Source organism: Saccoglossus kowalevskii, chromosome 14 (assembly GCF_978046115.1).
Source record: "Saccoglossus kowalevskii chromosome 14, keSacKowa6.1, whole genome shotgun sequence".
In the NCBI taxonomy this organism is placed as follows: Eukaryota; Metazoa; Hemichordata; class Enteropneusta; family Harrimaniidae; genus Saccoglossus; species Saccoglossus kowalevskii.
This window is the reverse complement of record NC_140654.1, coordinates 26,174,163-26,192,404: the sequence shown is the minus strand read 5'-3', so window position 1 is coordinate 26,192,404 and position 18,242 is coordinate 26,174,163. Positions and strand designations below refer to the sequence as shown.

The following is an 18,242-nucleotide window of genomic DNA, read 5'->3' as shown; positions in this document are numbered from 1 at the left end:
AATTTATTAACACCTAGGGGGTCTAATTTAAAGCGTCTGTCAGGCTGACTTTTTCACCTGCATATCAGACACGCATGGTTGGTCGAGGACCCAGTCCGTATACCTCCGTCGAAAGCCCCACTCCCCTCTGTATAGCCAGGACAGTCAGGCGACTGCGTTTGAAAGGAGTTCGGACCGTTTTTTAAGCGATGAACTCCTAAAAAATACGACCAAGAAGTAGATGGTTTGGTGCTACTACCAAGGTGCTGCTAGTACTACAGCTGACTTGGACGCTGTATTGTTGTTATGGACGCCACTTTTTGAATGACGACTGATTTTAGATTCGGAGGCATGCCAAGGCTGTAATACATATAGTACAGGTAAGTTGAAAACCCACTGTATACGTGTTTCTCCAAACTTTATCATCGTTAGTCGCCTATAAAAATGTCCTTTTTCATATATTTTTAGTGCGGACACAAATCTGATTGAACGTTTTTTAGTCTTTCGAGAGTAGACATTTTAAATAGATGCCGACAATACACAGTGAGACCCTGGCGATCCCAGACAAATAATTCTCAACTTTAAATAATCGTTAATTATGGCAATTATCCCCAAAAAATGAATTTATAAAAAAAAATCAAGTTATTATCTTCGATTGCCTATTTTTAGGGCTACCTGGTAAAAGCATTGGTGTATATGTGTGTGTGTGTGTGTGTGTGTGCGTAGGGGGGGGGGGGGTTACAACTCTGTTTTTAGATTTTTCACGGCCGCAATAAATTTAAAGTACTTTATCATCATGGTGTCTTGAACTTCCTTGTCATTTGAAAAATAACAATTAAATTCTATTGTAATTATTCACCAACTTCTCAAGGCCTGGATCAATTTCCTTCCCTCTGGAGAACAAAGGCATTTAAAAAAGTAACCTAATTTGCATAACAGAACTTCAAAGGTATCAAATATCTTGTACACAAGTACAGGATTTTATGGTTCGTGGATTGTTTCCTCCACATCAGGCCCCCAAAAGAACAAAAGAAAACAATAGGAACATTGTTGCGGAATGATCTGAGTACAGCAGGCCTGACCTCGCTAAATAATAGTCGGCTGGCATTGTCCCGCTCTTCAAAACACTCCATATTAGCCACGTTTTTTTAACCTATATGTGGTTTGCGATAAACCACCCTTATGATAATATTTATTTACAATTTTCAATTGCTGACCTTGTTCTTTCAAACTTAAGAACTTTTTTAAAACTTAAGACAGGTCTATTTGAGTGGTTTCGTGTCAGAACACGTTCACACTGTCTGATTTTAATGTCCTTGGCCTAACTGTTCATACCATAGACTTAGGAAGTTGATTTGAACATATTTGGATATTACTGAACTTTTTGTTCAGCTGACACAAGGTTTTTCCCATTCAAGGCCATATTAATTGATTTTTTTGTTAACGTACTACAAAGCTCATTGTCGAGAACCATCGGGAGATGGCCGAATTGGGGATGAAACTGGATGAAGAAACCAAGTTCCAGAATTCCCTAGATTATAGTACAGATGTATAGTTGGTTCAATTAGAATCAGGACAACGGACGCTGGTTGACTTGTTTTCAAAACCACTGTTGTGGACTTTAATTAGATATTGGCCTGCTCATATTGAATGAACCAGACTAATTGGGCAGATTTAGTACAAAGTTATTAACAGTTCAAGGTCCAAAATAAAAAAAAAACAATAGTTCAACAAAGTTATTTAAATAGTTTATAGCAATTGGTCTTAGCACAATTTTTCTTAATTTTTTTTCATGAGTAGATAATCAAATTTTAAATCTTAATGATTCACCAGAATTTATGAATAATTTCAACTTTTGTATTGACATAGTGATTTCATAATAACTTGAATTGTGTGAGTTGTATTGGTTAAAAAATAATAAAAACACATTATTTTACAAGCCTACTGAATGAGATAGTTCCTGAAAAAATTGTAATTTAGTACTATTTACAGGTGATCAAAATACTATGTGTCAACATGTCAGGAAGTGACGTCCATTTTGATTGTTTTGAAAAGAACAACCATACTTATAACAGTGAGTGAAATATATTACAGTGAACTGCTTTCGTGGTTCAATTTTTTTGGCAAATTCTACAGGACAGGGAAAATCAAATAATTTTTAAACCAACAAACATAAGATCCTTAAGATAGGGAGTCAGTGAATTTTGCTTTTATTGACACCCAACAAGTTACGAAAAATATCAGGCAGCTGAAATGTTTAACTGTTAACAGTAAAAACACAATATTACAATCAATACTAATGTTTAATTTGAGTTGTACAAGGTCAAACACAAAATGGAAAGAAAATTGGTAGTTTTTTGTCAGCAACTTATTGGTCTTTGTTTAATTTTGCGATAGACAACATTTTACAAATCAGGAAAAAATACAAAATTTTGTAGAAGTCAACATTTTGCCGAGGTTCTATTTTACCCGTTGAGTGCAAAATTTTTTTCTTACTCAAATTGGTTTAAATTTGTTCACATTTTCTGTAATTTTCACTGATTTCAATCTTTATTTTGGAACAAACAAACAAAATATGACATTACTTCTAGTTTTTGATCGAAAAATATTAAAATTGTTGCAACATTTTATGTAGAAAAGAGCAGCGCTATTTTGAAGATGATGCCTGAAGTTGACTTAAGGGTTAAGGCTGGAAGTCATATTGGAGGGGAGGGGGGGGGGGCAAGGGGGGTAGCTGGTACAGTTTTATGGGAAATAAAAAGGGCTTTTTACAATTTACAAGGAAAAAAAGACGTTTTTACAGTTTACAGTGAAAATTGTATGTTTACAGTTTACAGAGAAAATAAAGGTTATTTTACATTTTATGGAAAATTGAAAAAGAAAACCTAGAAAATTCTTGTACGTACCGAAAAAAATGACACATTTTTACAGTGTACGAAAAAAATATTTGATTGATTACGTTGTACGTCTAGCCTGTGATTACTGAATTACGGAATTTATTTTTTCAATTTACGTTGTACGAACAAAAAAATATTGCAATTACGTTGAACGAAAATAACCCTTGCCCCCCCCCCCCCCCATATTGACTTTGGGATTTGATCCCCACTGACCATCAAATCATTTACAGTTATTCTGTATCATAGACTAGTAAATCTGATCTGGATTTCTCATTCAAGAGAAAATATCCATTTTTGAATATGATCCCTGAATACACAATACACATACAGATATTTGGTATGTGATACACATTAATTTCTTTATAAAAAGTTAAGAACTGTATTTTAAACTGGGGTGGTCATTCTGTGCAATAAATACATTTGCCTCATACGAGTACAAATTACTTTTTTATTCATTCAAATAGACTGTAGTGTGGCAGCCATCGCGTTGCATGCTACCTGTCCCTCCATGTGTGTAAAATACAATGTTTACACAAAGTGTAAAAAGACATATTGAGAAATTCTAGATCTATATGATTTTGCAACAATGTTTTTTTCTCCCCACTTATTTGGGAATTCAAAACTGAGGTTCGACCATTTATGTACAGGTACATTAGACCCAATTAACCATTTTCACCACCAGTTCACTCTTTTCATCACAAATTCACAAAATAGTCCTGTATATAGTCTGCACTTTCCTTCAGAACATTGGGACAATTATAGCCAAATTTTTTGGGTAAAAACTAAAATTGTCTCAGATTTTGTCTGTTGGCTCCAAAAATAGGGATCATTTCCAGAAATATTGAATAATATTAATTTAAAAGTGCAGACAAATTTTGGCAAGAAAGTCTGGTGGTGAAAAGGTTAACCTTTTGAGTGCAACATTTTTTCACACCAAAATGTTGGTGCAACATTTTGTCTATTTTGGGTATTTTTTGTTCATTTTGTTGATAATTTTGGACCAAGTGGATAAGATTTCCTGCTAGCTACAAGACTTGATCAAAATTTTGAAAAAAAATATAAAAAAATTATGCAGGTTTTAATTTGCGATGGTTACAGAAGTTGACATTGGTGCTCAAAATGTCTCCAAAAAGTAATAAAAGTCCTGTCCAATGAAGTTTAAATCCCTAGTCATACACAAGATGTTTTATAGACTCTTGAAAACATAATCTCTTGACTACCTAAAAATTGCTTCTAAAGTAGTGAATCATGACTTGCAAAAATACAGTACAACATAACACTTCACCTGATTGGCTGATACCAACCAAATATTGTAGTATATTCACATTTCAACCAATAGTTATGGGAGTTATAAAACAACAGTGGGGATCAACCACCTGTTGATTTATCACCACATTCTAATCAGTAGACTCATGCTGGGGGAATTGTTGTAGTATTATGGTGGCCGACAACATAAACAAAGTTAGTCTGTTGACCCTTGACCCTGCTAATGTTATCCCACAATGCATCGTCTACAAACAAATCCATTCAGATTCTGAAGTGACTATCACCGACAGCCATTGTTGAGTTTCCAAGGTTCTGGTGTACAGATTTTCAACACCATTTTGGTTATGTCTGATTTTACCTGTTCAGACAAGCACATTTTTAACACCTGGAAGTTCAGTGTTCAATTAAACGATTTTGGATTATTGTAGCTCTATTTTGATATACTGAAGGGTGGGGGTTGTTTTCTCAACCAACCGTCTAGTAGAACACATGTACATAAATAAACCTTTTTTTTATTGGTTCAGGATTTGTCAGGTTGTCATGCACAGAACAAAATGTTCCTACTCAGGTCATCACGAACATCACTTTTTTTTAGGCTTTTCAATAAAAATAAAATTACTGTATTCACTGTATCATTGGCATGTGTTAGCATTACAGACTAAGGTATTTCAATGGCCAAAATAGATAATATTGTTTTATGATTCACTATACAACTTATTTTTGTTTTATATGCACTTCTATTGAAGATGCGCTTCTAATAGAGCAAATACCATATTTTAGTGACTATTTTCAAATAAAAATATGCTCATCGATTTAAAAAAAAAAATTGACGAAAAACTTTTTTTCTGAGCCATAAAATGAATCAGATGACATTATATGACATTGTGGTCTTCATTTGTTGATAGTACTTGGCAAACTGATTTTATTTTGCATAAGAACAATTTTTAAAGGACAAATTGTGGAAAAGTCATTGATGTTTTCTGTTATGTCTGGAAAGGTTTTTGACAATTCATTAAATCACGGAATTGTAATTGATCCAATTATCTTGTCTCAAAACACCTGGACTCGCCCAGGTTAAGGTTCATGTATATATAAATATAATGCAGTTAAATACTTAGTGCATAATGCATATGGTGAATCATGATTGAACACCAATTGTATCAAACGTATGTGAGTGTGCCATTTCACCTATACGCACCATTACATTCTCTTCATTTGGTTCGAGCACAAAATTGAGAAAAAGAACCACTGAACACTCACATTAAAATTTTAGCCAGAAAAAAATCTCTCTGTAAAATAAGTTTTTTAAAAATATAAACTTAAATTCAAATTTATACTGTGTAAGTAAAACAGGTTTATGCAACGATACTAGATTTGTATTTGTACTTTTCATTGTTATTTTTACGGGACACTGACAATCAAGATTTCAAGGTTGCATGACATAGCCTTGTCCTCAAGTCTCAAGTTCAAGGCCTGGTAGTACAAATGTAAACTTTCTGAATACAAATATCCTTTGATTGTAGTTTTAATCACATTTCTTTTTTTCACAGATCTCAATATAATCCATTCATTCCAGTGTTCCTAAGACAAGTTGCCATGGAAACCACTTATAGTTCTGGTGCTGATTTGCAAGAAATTGTCAACAAATTATACAAAAAGTATCAAGACATTTTAGAAGACTATGAACAATTCTCTTGTCAAAGATTCCTTTTTGTGACTGCTCTAAAAAACAGACTCCCATTGTACAGTGCTGAACCTCTTCGCCAAAGTCGGGTTCATATCGGTGTGCGCACACTGCAAGAAGTGAGGGCGCTATTGCACCACCAATGGTCATCAGATTCTGAGAATACAAGCAGTAGCACAAACACACATGGTACTTTAGAATTGTTTCTTAATTTAGTTGACCAATTGCGTAAACTTGAAGAAAACTTAACATCGCTTTTACCAGAACATGTTCAATTAATTTGTCAGGATGAATTGGGTGACTGGAGGAAACGACTTCTTGAGAAAAGCGACTTTTCATTTTTAGATAAAGAAAAGTTTACTTTGAGTTATGAGGATCAGCCGGGTTATGCTGGTGTCGTCAGCCTATTGCCATTTGTGTTAGATATTGGGCATAACACTTTTCAAATTTTAAATGAGTATTTAAGCGCCAGGAAGGTAACACCATATCGTCCGCAGTTATTGTCATTGGGGTCTATTGCTGACGATGAGGAGGATATTTTTGTGACTGCAAAGTCTTATATGCAAGACAAAGAGAATAATAAATCTACATCACCAGTTTTAAGAAAGCAACAATCACCAACAAGATCACCAAGGAAAGAACATGAAACTCAAGGAAAGTCGAGAAGAAAAACACCATATGCAAAATTAATCCGAAAGAGCCCAAGGCAAAAAACAGCAACTCGACTGCCACCACAAACGACAGTAAGACAGCCATCTATAGTTGAACTTGGCAGAGGGCCAATGATACGACAGTCTTCAAGGCTTCCATCACAGTATAAATATCATCCAAAGCAGTCAAAGTACATAGTGAAACAAGAAGTGCGTTCATTATCACAGATGAAATATGGCACATCCCAGGTACGAACTCCTCGAATGAAAACACCGATTAAAAGATTAAATGAGAAATATGATCATGTTAGATTTCCAAATATTGAGAAAGTTGTGCATTCGGGAAAAACTGATTGGAAGAACCTACAGGACGTGAAAAATGCACAGAATTATGAACACTCAAGGTTATCATATCAAGCTAATGGTGTATCACCTCGCGCATATTACAAAAGTCAACATCGATATCCTGTGAGTCCGGTTCTTTCACAAAGTCTTCCACACACAATGGACAATAAAAATATTCCAACCCCGTTGCAATCAAGTTATGATCCCCGCTACCGACAAAGACGATCCCCCTACCCTACCATTCTACCTGAAGCTCGACAACGACATGTTTCTACGTCGTCCCAAGACTCAGCTGATGCAGCTCCAGTTAGTGTTATTTATCATGGTAGTACCATCTATAATTATCCAGGGGAGGGTACCACTGAAATGGATTATACTACGAGAGCCATCAAACGCTTAGAAGGTAACTCAACATCTGTATATTAATAATTTTAATGATTCTCAAACATATCATATGGAATTATCTAGAAATAAATAAGAATGCCAGTTGTTTCAAACATTTTTTTTCTCATGTACCAAGTTTCATAAAACCAATGGCTGTCACACATTATTGACTGAGCAACATGGGCATTTGTTGAGTTTCAACAAAACAACTGTCCAATTGTCATGACAGGCTGCCTACTTGAGTCACGTTCTGTATATAGTGTCTGAAGTAGATTTGTTTCCAATGCTGGCAACCTACCCACAAACAAAATCGGTTGCAGCAATACTGTCTAATAATGGCAAACTACCCACAAACAAAATCGGTTACAGCAATACTGTCTGATTATGGCAAACTGCCCACAAACAAAATCAGTTGCAGCAATACTGTCTGATTATGGCAAACTGCCCACAAACAAAATCAGTTGCAGCAATACTGTCTGATTATGGCAAACTACCCACAAACAAAATCAGTTACAGCAATACTGTCTGATTATGGCAAACTGCCCACAAACAAAATCAGTTGCAGCAATACTGTCTAAATATGGCAAACTACCCACAAACAAAATCAGTTGCAGCAATACTGTCTAAATATGGTAACCTACCCACAAACAAAATCAGTTGCAGCAATACTGTCTAAATATGGCAACCTAGCCACAAACAAAATCTGTTGCAGCAATAAGGTCTAAATGTGGCAACCTAGCCACTAACAAAATCTATTGCAGCAATACTGTCTAAATGTGGCAACCTAGCCACAAACAAAATCTGTTGCCACAATACTGTCTGATTATGGCAAACTGCCCACAAACAAAATCTGTTGCAGCAATACTGTCTAAATATGGTAAACTACCCACAAACAAAATAAGTTGCAGCAATACTGTCTAAATATGGCAACCTAGCCACAAACAAAATCTGTTGCAGCAATACTGTCTAAATATGGCAACCTAGCCACTAACAAAATCAGTTGCAGCAATACTGTCTAAATATGGTAACCTAGCCACTAACAAAATCAGTTGCAGCAATACTGTCTAAATATGGCAACCTACCTACTGACAAAATCAGTTGCAGCAATACTGTCTAAATATGGTAACCTAGTCACTAACAAAATCAGTTGCAGCAATACTGTCTAAATATGGCAACCTAGCCACAAACAAAATCTGTTGCCACAATACTGTCTAAATATGGCAACCTAGCCACAAAAAAATCTGTTGCAGCAATAAGGTCTAAATGTGGCAACCTAGCCACTAACAAAATCAGTTGCAGCAATACTGTCTAAATATGGCAACCTAGCCAAAAAACAAAATCTGTTGCAGCAATACTGTCTAAATATGGTAACCTAGCCACTAACAAAATCAGTTGCAGCAATACTGTCTAAATATGGCAACCTAGCCACAAACAAAATCTGTTGCAGCAATAAGGTCTAAATGTGGCAACCTAGCCACTAACAAAATCAGTTGCAGCAATACTGTCTAAATATGGCAACCTAGCCAAAAAACAAAATCTGTTGCAGCAATACTGTCTAAATATGGTAACCTAGCCACTAACAAAATCAGTTGCAGCAATACTGTCTAAATATGGCAACCTAGCCACAAACAAAATCTGTTGCAGCAATACTGTCTAAATATGGCAACCTAGCCACAAACAAAATCAGTTGCAGCTACTGTCTCAATATGGCAACCTAGCCACAAAAAAAATCTGTTGCAGCAATAAGGTCTAAATGTGGCAACCTAGCCACTAACAAAATCAGTTGCAGCAATACTGTCTAAATATGGCAACCTAGCCACAAACAAAATCTGTTGCAGCAATACTGTCTAAATATGGCAACCTAGCCACTAACAAAATCAGTTGCAGCAATACTGTCTAAATATGGCAACCTAGCCACAAACAAAATCTGTTGCTACAATACTGTCTAAATATGGCAACCTAGCCACTAACAAAATTAGTTGCAGCAATACTGTCTAAATATGGTAACCTAGCCACTAACAAAATCAGTTGCAGCAATACTGTCTAAATATGGTAACCTAGTCACTAACAAAATCAGTTGCAGCAATACTGTCTAAATATGGTAACCTAGTCACTAACAAAATCAGTTGCAGCAATACTGTCTAAATATGGCAACCTAGCTACTAACAAAATCAGTTGCAGCAATACTGTCTAAATATGGCAACCTAGCCACTAACAAAATCAGTTGCAGCAACTGTCTAAATATGGCAACCTAGCCACTAACAAAATAAGTTGCAGCAATACTGTCTAAATATGGTAACCTAGCCACTAACAAAATCAGTTGCAGCAACTGTCTAAATATGGCAACCTACCTACTGACAAAATCAGTTGCAGCAATACTGTCTAAATATGGCAACCTAGCCACTAACAAAATCGGTTGCAGCAATACTGTCTAAATATGGCAACCAAGCCACAAACAAAATCTGTTGCCACAATACTGTCTAAATATGGCAACCTAGCCACAAACAAAATCAGTTGCAGCAATACTGTCTATTTCATAACTACACTTTGTTAATTTCATTAATCACTCTTCTACAGAGCGACTTCTGCCCCAAATGGACTTGCTGAAAGACAAGATGAGAAGAAGAGACATTAAACAAAAAGACAATTCAAATTTGATGAGAATAGTAGAAGATAAACTTAAAAAGATGCAAGATGAGATAGAAGACATTAAAACTAGACAGTTATTACATAATTATTATCTCAGGGGTAAGTACATGTTTTGTACAATTTCTTATAATTACTCCTTCATTGTACTTCATTCAGAAGACATGAATGTCACAGTCCCTGTTTAATTCTAAAATACTCATGTAAAAATAATACATGGAACATCTGCAAACAATTGAATTAATATGTACTCTATGTGGGTACAAGTCATCATAAAGTGATTTACCTTAATCTCAGAGTACACAAGTACAACCAAACTATGTCTCACACATGCTCAAGAAACTGCATTCATAAATTTGAGTAAACCTTGATGTACCTTTAATAACAACTTGACTTCTTTGTTAATTCAGGTCTTTGTATATTACCAGGACCTGGGTTTGTTTCAGTATTACCACTATAATTCCCGTCAAAATGTAGCCCTGACACTCCTCTACATTTTCTCCTGAGATTGGTAATGGTAATGTCATTGATTCAGATCAAGGTCATGACCAGGTCAACATCACTAAAAACCCTATCATTACCATCTTACCTAATTATTTATTCTGAGCATGCTCAGTTGTTCTCTCAGTTCAGTAGGGAGAGGTAGTTTTGAATGAAAATCATCAAAAAGACCCACTTAGGATTTTCTTGAAAAAAAAAATAACATGCATAATCGGCAGAGACTTGTTCATCAACCTGCCAAGTTTCATTGATATCTGCTGCAGAATTAAAATAAGAATTAATAGTCCGCCGTTCAGGCTGTGCCTGAAACAGGGACTAATAAGCTGCAGTATAGTTCAAGCATAACTTTCAACTAGTTTGAGGCTACCTTAGAGTGCATTCAAAAATGCCTCATATATAAGTTGTATCGGGTATTCTGCCTAAATATCTCTCATATTAATAACTTGGGTAAATACTCCAAAGAATATGTTTTAATTACTGATGATAATGATATTTGCTTTAAGTTTTTTCAAAAATCCAAAGCAAGCTGAAGTGGGAGTAAAGTTATGCCTGGACAGTACTGTAACTCGCATCTCCCACATGCATATGAGGTATCAACATTTCCCAATAAAATCTGTTTTCATGTGAGGTATGTTCAGTGGTTCTTGGCCTTGTTTTTTAAAAAGTTAACAAAAACTTTGTAACTGGTATTCTTCAAAAAAATTGTTATTTTTTTTCTCTGGTATGTGAAAAGCACAAAATGTTATTCCAATGTCTGTCTGTCTGTCTGTCTGTCTGTCTGTCTGTCTGTGTGGATGAATGAATGGACATATGTGAAACTGTTTTCTACCAATATCCCCAAAACTACTGGATGGATTGGAATTCAGTTTGATACAAATATACCTTATGTTGCACGTGTAGCATAACTCATGTTAAAAACAACTGCAAAAGGGTCCATCATAGATTACATTTAGGTGATCACTTTTTTAATTTGTGTAAAGACACACATTTTCCTTAATGTACATGTAGTTTTTAATGAAAGCCAAGTTATAATATATGCAATTTGAGTAGCTATGACTGAAATTAACTGAACTGCAAATTAAAAAAATCATCTGGTCCCTTTTAAAGTTGTTGGTCACGAGACAATTTTCAACTACAGTAACTCAATAACTGTGTAGTAAAAGGATCAATGAGCTATTCAGTGTTCATTTTCCTACTCATTCAGAAATATAACCAGACATTGCAGCAGAATGCAGAAATGGTGATAACATTTGTCCAGTAATTGGCAATCAAAACACAATGGTAACACCTGACAGGTTACCACTTCATCTCACGTTATTTAATTTTATTTCTATTGTCATATTATTTGATTCTCTATCTGATTTAATTCAGACCCTGTTTTTTTTGTTGACAACTAATTTCTTGTTTAACAGGCGAGTAATTAAAGATTTAATTTGTTTCAATTGTAGATTTCCACAAAGTCTTAACAAACAAAGACCTTGACATAATAAAAGACCATATAGCGTACAGAGACTTGACAGAGCTCGGAATTAAACTTGGACTATCAGAGATTGATGTGGAGGATGTGAAAGAACAAACAAACGCACTAAGGGAGCAAGTCTTTCAAATTCTCCTTGCTTGGAGAAACAAAGTTGGTAAATATGCAAGCCTGGATTTGATAATCGAGGTGCTGATTAAAATGAAACGCAGAGACACTGCGACTTTAATTATCAACGATATGAAACAAAGAAGTTAATGGATCATATTTTTGTCCATTCAAATTTGAGTAATTATTTTTGTTGAAGGAAGGTGGATGTTGTGTGGCATCATGTCCGATTACGACATAAAGTGTAAATCACATTGTATGTTTACACAAAATTTGAAAATGCTCTTAACAATGACCATAACTTTTTAAGATAAGATTATTAAAATAATTTACCAGGTATACTTCACATAGTGGTATCAAAGTTCACTCTTATTTGACGTCACGACGACCAATATTGTGGTAAATTAGTACAGCCGATGGCTGCCAAGTAAGATATTTTTAGTTTAATAGCAGGTTCAATTCAGACAGTCTAAGCAAATTGTTTGATAATATTAATAACTCCCAGAGAAAGTTTTTGATTTAAAATTTCTGTTGAGCATAGTGTGAGAATTATTGTGAAAACTTAAATTTTTACCTGGGAACTTTGGTGAGATAAACCCGCGAAATACTGCCTAGTATCAATGAATAATGTGATGGCTTTAATGAAGCACTGGGAAAACCCTTATTTACCTCTTTCCCTTTCACACCCAAATTCTCACACCCAAAAAACTTTTGTACATCTTCGAATGGACTCTTATAAGTCATGTGAAGTGCTGTACAACATAGGACTACAATGTACATTACAAGTTTAAATAGCATAAGTGTATTTTCCTGTTGCATCATATACTTTATGATATAATAACATGCAATTTGTTGCTGTTATAATTTGAAAGCAAGCTAGGGAGAAAAAAGGGAGATTCAAATTGTTACTTTTATGGGTTCACTAAGGAGCTTCAGTTAACTTCACAGTATATAATTGAATGAATTTTCATTTGATTACACAATATTCCATTGTATTTTAGAGCAAAACAATTTCTAGATGCACAATCAAAAGGAGACAATATCACAGACAAGCTTGTCATATTACTTATTCAAGACAATTATCCCTATTTATATCAACTTCCATTAAAATATTACAGATATTATTTTAGAGCAAAATGCCAACTAAATGGGAATTTCAATGACAAATCAAACGACACCACTTCACAAACAAGCTCAAGTCATATTCTATTAACTTAAACAAGGCAATTTTTCCCTATTATATCAACTTCCATTAAAATATTACAAATACTATTTTATGGGAGTTTTGAAGGACAAATCAAAAGATCATCGCAAACAAGCTCAAGTCATTTTTGGTTAATACAAATAAAATTCCATTAAAATATTACAGATATTTCTATAGACAAAAGAAACTCAGCATTTCAGGTCTGAAGCTGAATTTCTAAAAGATCAAAAATATATCATATCAGTTGAACATAGAGTACAGTATTGTAGAAATTGTACTCAATAATATTGTACTATTTTGACTTTTTCAGTTGTAAAACATGTTTATTCTGTACATGTGTATATTTACTTTGTGTGGCCAGAGGGCTTTGTCATTAGAGGGTATATTAGGCAATAATTGAGAGGCTTGTGTAATAGCTGTAAAAGTGAACACTTTGTACCAAATGAGTATGTGGCAACTTCTCCATGGTTTTGCTCAATAGGCGAGTTTTGAGTGGGTGCTGGTGTCAATCCCGTAGATTTTATGACTGAATATAAAATCAGCTCGGAAATATTATACACAATATGTATAAGACTGGAGTTGTCAATTTTCTACAAATTCATGTCTAGTAATCAAACTTTATCATTGATATACTAGTCAAGTTTAATACAAGGAATCATTTTGGATGTATAATAGAATGCTATAGTCCTAGCTTTTGTGCCTTTAATCAATGTACTGTGGAATATTTTATTTTTGCTGGAATTAATTTTTGCTGAAAAGGCTTTTTGGGCGTTTTGTATGGAATATATTTTCACTGATTTTTGATGACTTTAATGTGAAATATAGGAAAAAAAGTATATTCGCTGGATTTTATTTTCATGGAATCATCCCTTCAGCAAAAATAGCGAAAATAAATTCCAAGGGAAAATAAAGTATTCTAGAGTATATTAGAATTCATGATTTGATGGCTTCCATTACTGATAGACGTAAGTACCACCTTAGTATTTACGATTTGTATTTCTGGTTTATTAAAAATATTTATCATGTCATTTAAATAGCATCAGAGGAAGTGCCTTATTTAACCCTTTGATCACCAAAATCAACTCCAGGCATCATCCATGAAATACTGTAAAATGACTAATTTTCACTGGGTTTAAATTTCGCTGATTTACCATTTCAGGTATATTCAGTGGGTTTTAAATTCACTGTTTTATTATTTAAATAATGTGTTTTATGCTAAATTTTACATATTCCCTGGGTTTTAATTTAGCATATTTTTCAGTTAGCGAAATAAGCAAAATTAAAACCCAGTGAATAATTAATCCTTTTACAGTAGTTAAATGTATAGTCTGCTCTTTCCCACATAAAATGTTGTGAAATTTTCAAATTTTTGGATCAAAAACTAGAAATAATATCACATTTTGTTTGTTTGGTCCAAAATTGAGATTGAATTTTGCGAAAATTACAAAAAATTTGAACAAATTTACCTTTAATTTGTGGATGGAAACAAATTAACAATCAATGAGTTAATATAAAATGTTGCTATTGAGTAATAATTCATAATCTTTGATTTTATATAGATTTGTAAAGCATTCAAAACAAATGATCACAAATGTATAAGAATATTTTTTTTTAATAATCTAATAGGTATTTTATAATTAAGTATTTACTGAATACAAGAAATGGTTTTAGTTTTTGCAATAAGTGTTGAATATTTCATTTTTTTGATTTAAAGCCAAAATTTAAAAAAAATTAATAAATCAACATATTGTGAAGTGACGATTTAGTACAACATTTGATGTAAAAAAAAAAAAAATCGTTATTTTGTACAAAGGCCAAATATGTAAAATTTATTTTACCAGAAATATTGAAGTTTACAATGGAGTCATTTTACAGGGTGGGCGCCCCCTAGTGCCAGAACTTAGAATAGTAACATACTTATTCTGTTCAGCTTAGAATCTATATACGTTCTGAGGTCACCAAGACCCAAAAAGACAGTACTGACAGTACATTATTAATTTAACTATACAAATATTTGGGATCATATGATTTGCATGTGAAGAATTCAAACTATCCAATGAACGGCCAATAGTATGGAATTTTTGAATACATTTGCATGGCTAATGAGATAAATTAGCAATTGATGCTCAGAGAATGAATACATACTATAAAAGGGTAGGCTTAATTGTGTTCCGTTAGACATGTTTGCAAAGTGAAAACGTTCATAATGCATCTGTTGATTTAATTTAATGCATCTAATTTGTGTTACCATCATGTCTACTTCCGTGAAATGCCATTCCAAGAATGTACTTATTGACTTTATTACAAAGGTTCAAGTGCAAACAAGTAAAATTTACATTCCACATAATCTGTATTGAATTTTTGTAGACTTTATACGAGTAGATAAGAAAATTAAAATGTGTGACAAAAATAAAAGTTGTCTCTTTTTTTGTTGTACATGAATACCATGTTCCCAATTTGTTTATGATTGTGTTTGTGTTAGTTTGAAATGCACGATTGACTAGGATCTGAGCTCAAAAATGAATCTGAACAAAAAATCTAGTTGGACTTGAATAAAAAATAATTGCAATACATGTGTTAATATTTAGGCAGTCAAAGATGCGCCCTCTAGTGTTGAAGTAATTCTAGACGAGTGAAAAGCAATGTCTTCGTCACTAGAGGGCCTCCTAAATAGAAAGATGAATTCCATTTGTTTTGATAAAATGCACAGCAGCAGCTTTTCAAAGTTGCACTCTGATTATATGTAAAGTTGTATTAGGAACACTTGGACTATTTTATGAAATATGTGATGGTCTGAATTTGCATGACTAGCAGAAAATATTTACTGAACATTCAAATTTTTATATTCAGCATGTCTGACTGCTACAGAATGTTATAACTTTCCATTTGATTGGACATTCAATTTTACGCCTTTGAAAAGTGTTTTAGTGTTCTTCTACTTCTTCTAAATACTGTGCCCCACAGTATTTGTCGTAAGGGCAAGTCCAGGTGAATCCTCAGATATATTTCACAGAGAATAGACTCAAGTATCGTACTAAAAAAAAACTTGACAGATAATCACAGAGTGCAACTAAATCATTCTTTCACAATAAAACAAACTTCAAGTTTACGAATATTTAATAACAAACCAAAGAAATAACATTTTTTGTATCAAACCATTCTTATTTAAAACCTAGGAAAAGTAAGTTATTTTGTGTGCAGATCTACCGTAGTAGAAGATTGTTTGCATAATGTTCACATTATTCTCTAATATCACATACCACCAATTCAACTTTTATGGGTTTATCATTGAAGTCTGAATTAGAAAATCAAACTAAAAGAATAAAAAGCTGAGGAGAAAAAAATTTAAGGAACTAAAAACAGTACAATTCTGCGATTGGTTGAAATTTTAAAATTATGAAAATTTGCTAAATAATTAAATGGTAAAATTTTAAGAATAGACAACAGCGTCTGTCAAAGAACTGCTGCAGAAGTCCCAGGAGCGAAAAAAGAAACATGTTTGTCTTGTATTTTATACTGGTATATTTTCCGACGCTGTCTGGATGGTAAAATTTGCCATGGATCATTCCAGTGGATAGAAAGCTGTGAAAAAAACACACATCTTATATTATAATCAAATATTGTCGGCATTACATTGAAATAGATAATTTCATTATGTATAATTATTAACTTGATTCACTTAAATCTATAAAAATAAAGCCCACATGTGATATATATTAGACAACTGCCACACACATTCAGGAAATTATGTCCATTTACCAGACTTTTTTTATTCCTTGTTTCTAGAGTTTTTATAAGGCAATTTTTTTGAGGAGGGCGGGAAAAAAAAAAAAATTAATTATTTTTTTCCATTAGATTTGTGTGATTCTCAAAGAATTGTAAGTGAGATCATTGATCGGAGAGAAGAAATGAAATAAAATTTTATTCCATGTATAACCTTGTTTCTCATCTGCGCGAGACTTTGGCACTTCGATCATGATACTCCCACGAAAATGCAACTTGGGTTTGTTACGCGGCGGGTGGAAAAAAAAATGAAGATAAAAATAAGTTTTTTTTAGCAATTTTTTGCACTTACAAGTTGGCGGACGCGAGAAATTACGCTGAAATAAAATTTTATTTTTATTTCATTTTCGGCTCCTGTTCATTCGGCGGGTTCGTGAAACAAGGGATAATAAAAGACTGGCCTGCAAAAAAAAAACGAACTACAAATAAGAAATACCATATTTTCTATATTAGAAGCACAACTCTAATTCACATAAAACAACAATTGTGATCATTGTAGAGTGTATTTATACTGTAAAATACTTTATTTTTGCTTGGAATTATTTTTCACTATTTTTGCTAAAGAAATAATTCAGTGAAAATAAAATTCCAGCTAAAGTTTTCTACAGTATTTTGACCACACACTTGCCTTTGTCTGTGATATTACAGTTATGCACATTAATGAGATCACATGACCACACATGTGCAATGTCTTTATTACAACACCGATTTACATATCATCTGCAACAGTGCTTGAGATATTACACTTGCATATTAATGAGGTCACATGAGCTCATTTATACAAGGTGGGTAATTAATATACATGGATTTCCACTCTGGAGTAATCATAATTGAAATTTATCCAAAAGCATATATGTACCAAGTTTCAAGGAAATTTTATGTTTAATAGCCTATAAGAAACAAGTAAAAATGCTTAAATATGGATTTTAACCAAAAACTAATCAGGTTGACCAGAGACCCTCTTTTATGGGTTGACATAGAATTGCATTTTAATTAAGTTTAATTAATGGAGGTTGAATATCCTGTGACTTAACATAGAAATGTTTGCAAAACTTAGGTTTATTAAAGGGGTAGGTATGGTACAATTGTGGGATAAATTATCAATATAGTTGTGGGATAAATTATCAATAATTAATTACCAGGATAACTTGGCCTCTAAACCAATTCAAGACAGAATTAAAGTCTTTGATGACAATAATTATACTCCAGACAAAATAGGGATTAATAGAGCAGTGGATGATTTTAATACAATATTAGACACTTCAGCAGGTCCAGTATTTAAATGTAAAAATATCAAGAAAAAGAGCAAAAAAAAAAG

At 33.4% G+C, this 18,242-nt stretch overlaps 2 protein-coding genes across 6 annotated transcripts in view; one reads left to right on the top strand and one right to left on the bottom strand.

Moving 5' to 3' along the window:
• Positions 1-40: 40 nt before the first annotated feature.
• LOC102800710 (uncharacterized) lies at positions 41-15,556 on the top strand. The gene is made up of 4 exons (XM_085508064.1): positions 41-359; positions 5,693-7,224; positions 9,783-9,953; positions 11,801-15,556. The coding sequence occupies exons 2-4, from the start codon at positions 5,739-5,741 to the stop codon at positions 12,085-12,087; spliced, it is 1,944 nt and encodes a 647-aa protein (XP_085364190.1). The 5' UTR covers positions 41-359; positions 5,693-5,738; the 3' UTR covers positions 12,088-15,556.
• Positions 15,557-16,240: 684 nt separating this feature from the next.
• LOC100366925 (elongator complex protein 6-like) overlaps positions 16,241-18,242 on the bottom strand; it is a 42,700-nt gene continuing 40,698 nt past the window's right edge. For 2 of the 5 annotated variants that reach the window (XM_002737439.4, XM_085508069.1), the window contains one exon: positions 16,241-16,723. In XM_002737439.4, coding sequence (XP_002737485.2) covers positions 16,595-16,723 — 129 coding nt within the window. In that variant the 3' untranslated portion in view covers positions 16,241-16,594. Of the gene's footprint in view, positions 16,724-16,921; positions 17,326-18,242 lie in introns of those variants that run through there. The other 3 variants (XM_085508066.1, XM_085508068.1, XM_085508065.1) reach the window with 3 other exon arrangements.

Bases quoted from the DNA above. Each gene is read 5' to 3' on its own strand.
- LOC102800710 (XM_085508064.1), top strand. From the start codon at position 5,739: ATGGAAACCACTTATAGTTCTGGTGCTGATTTGCAAGAAATTGTCAAC. The intron at 7,225-9,782 runs GTAACTCAACAT...ACTCTTCTACAG, and splicing joins AGCCATCAAACGCTTAGAAG to AGCGACTTCTGCCCCAAATG. The intron at 9,954-11,800 runs GTAAGTACATGT...TTTCAATTGTAG, and splicing joins ACATAATTATTATCTCAGGG to ATTTCCACAAAGTCTTAACA.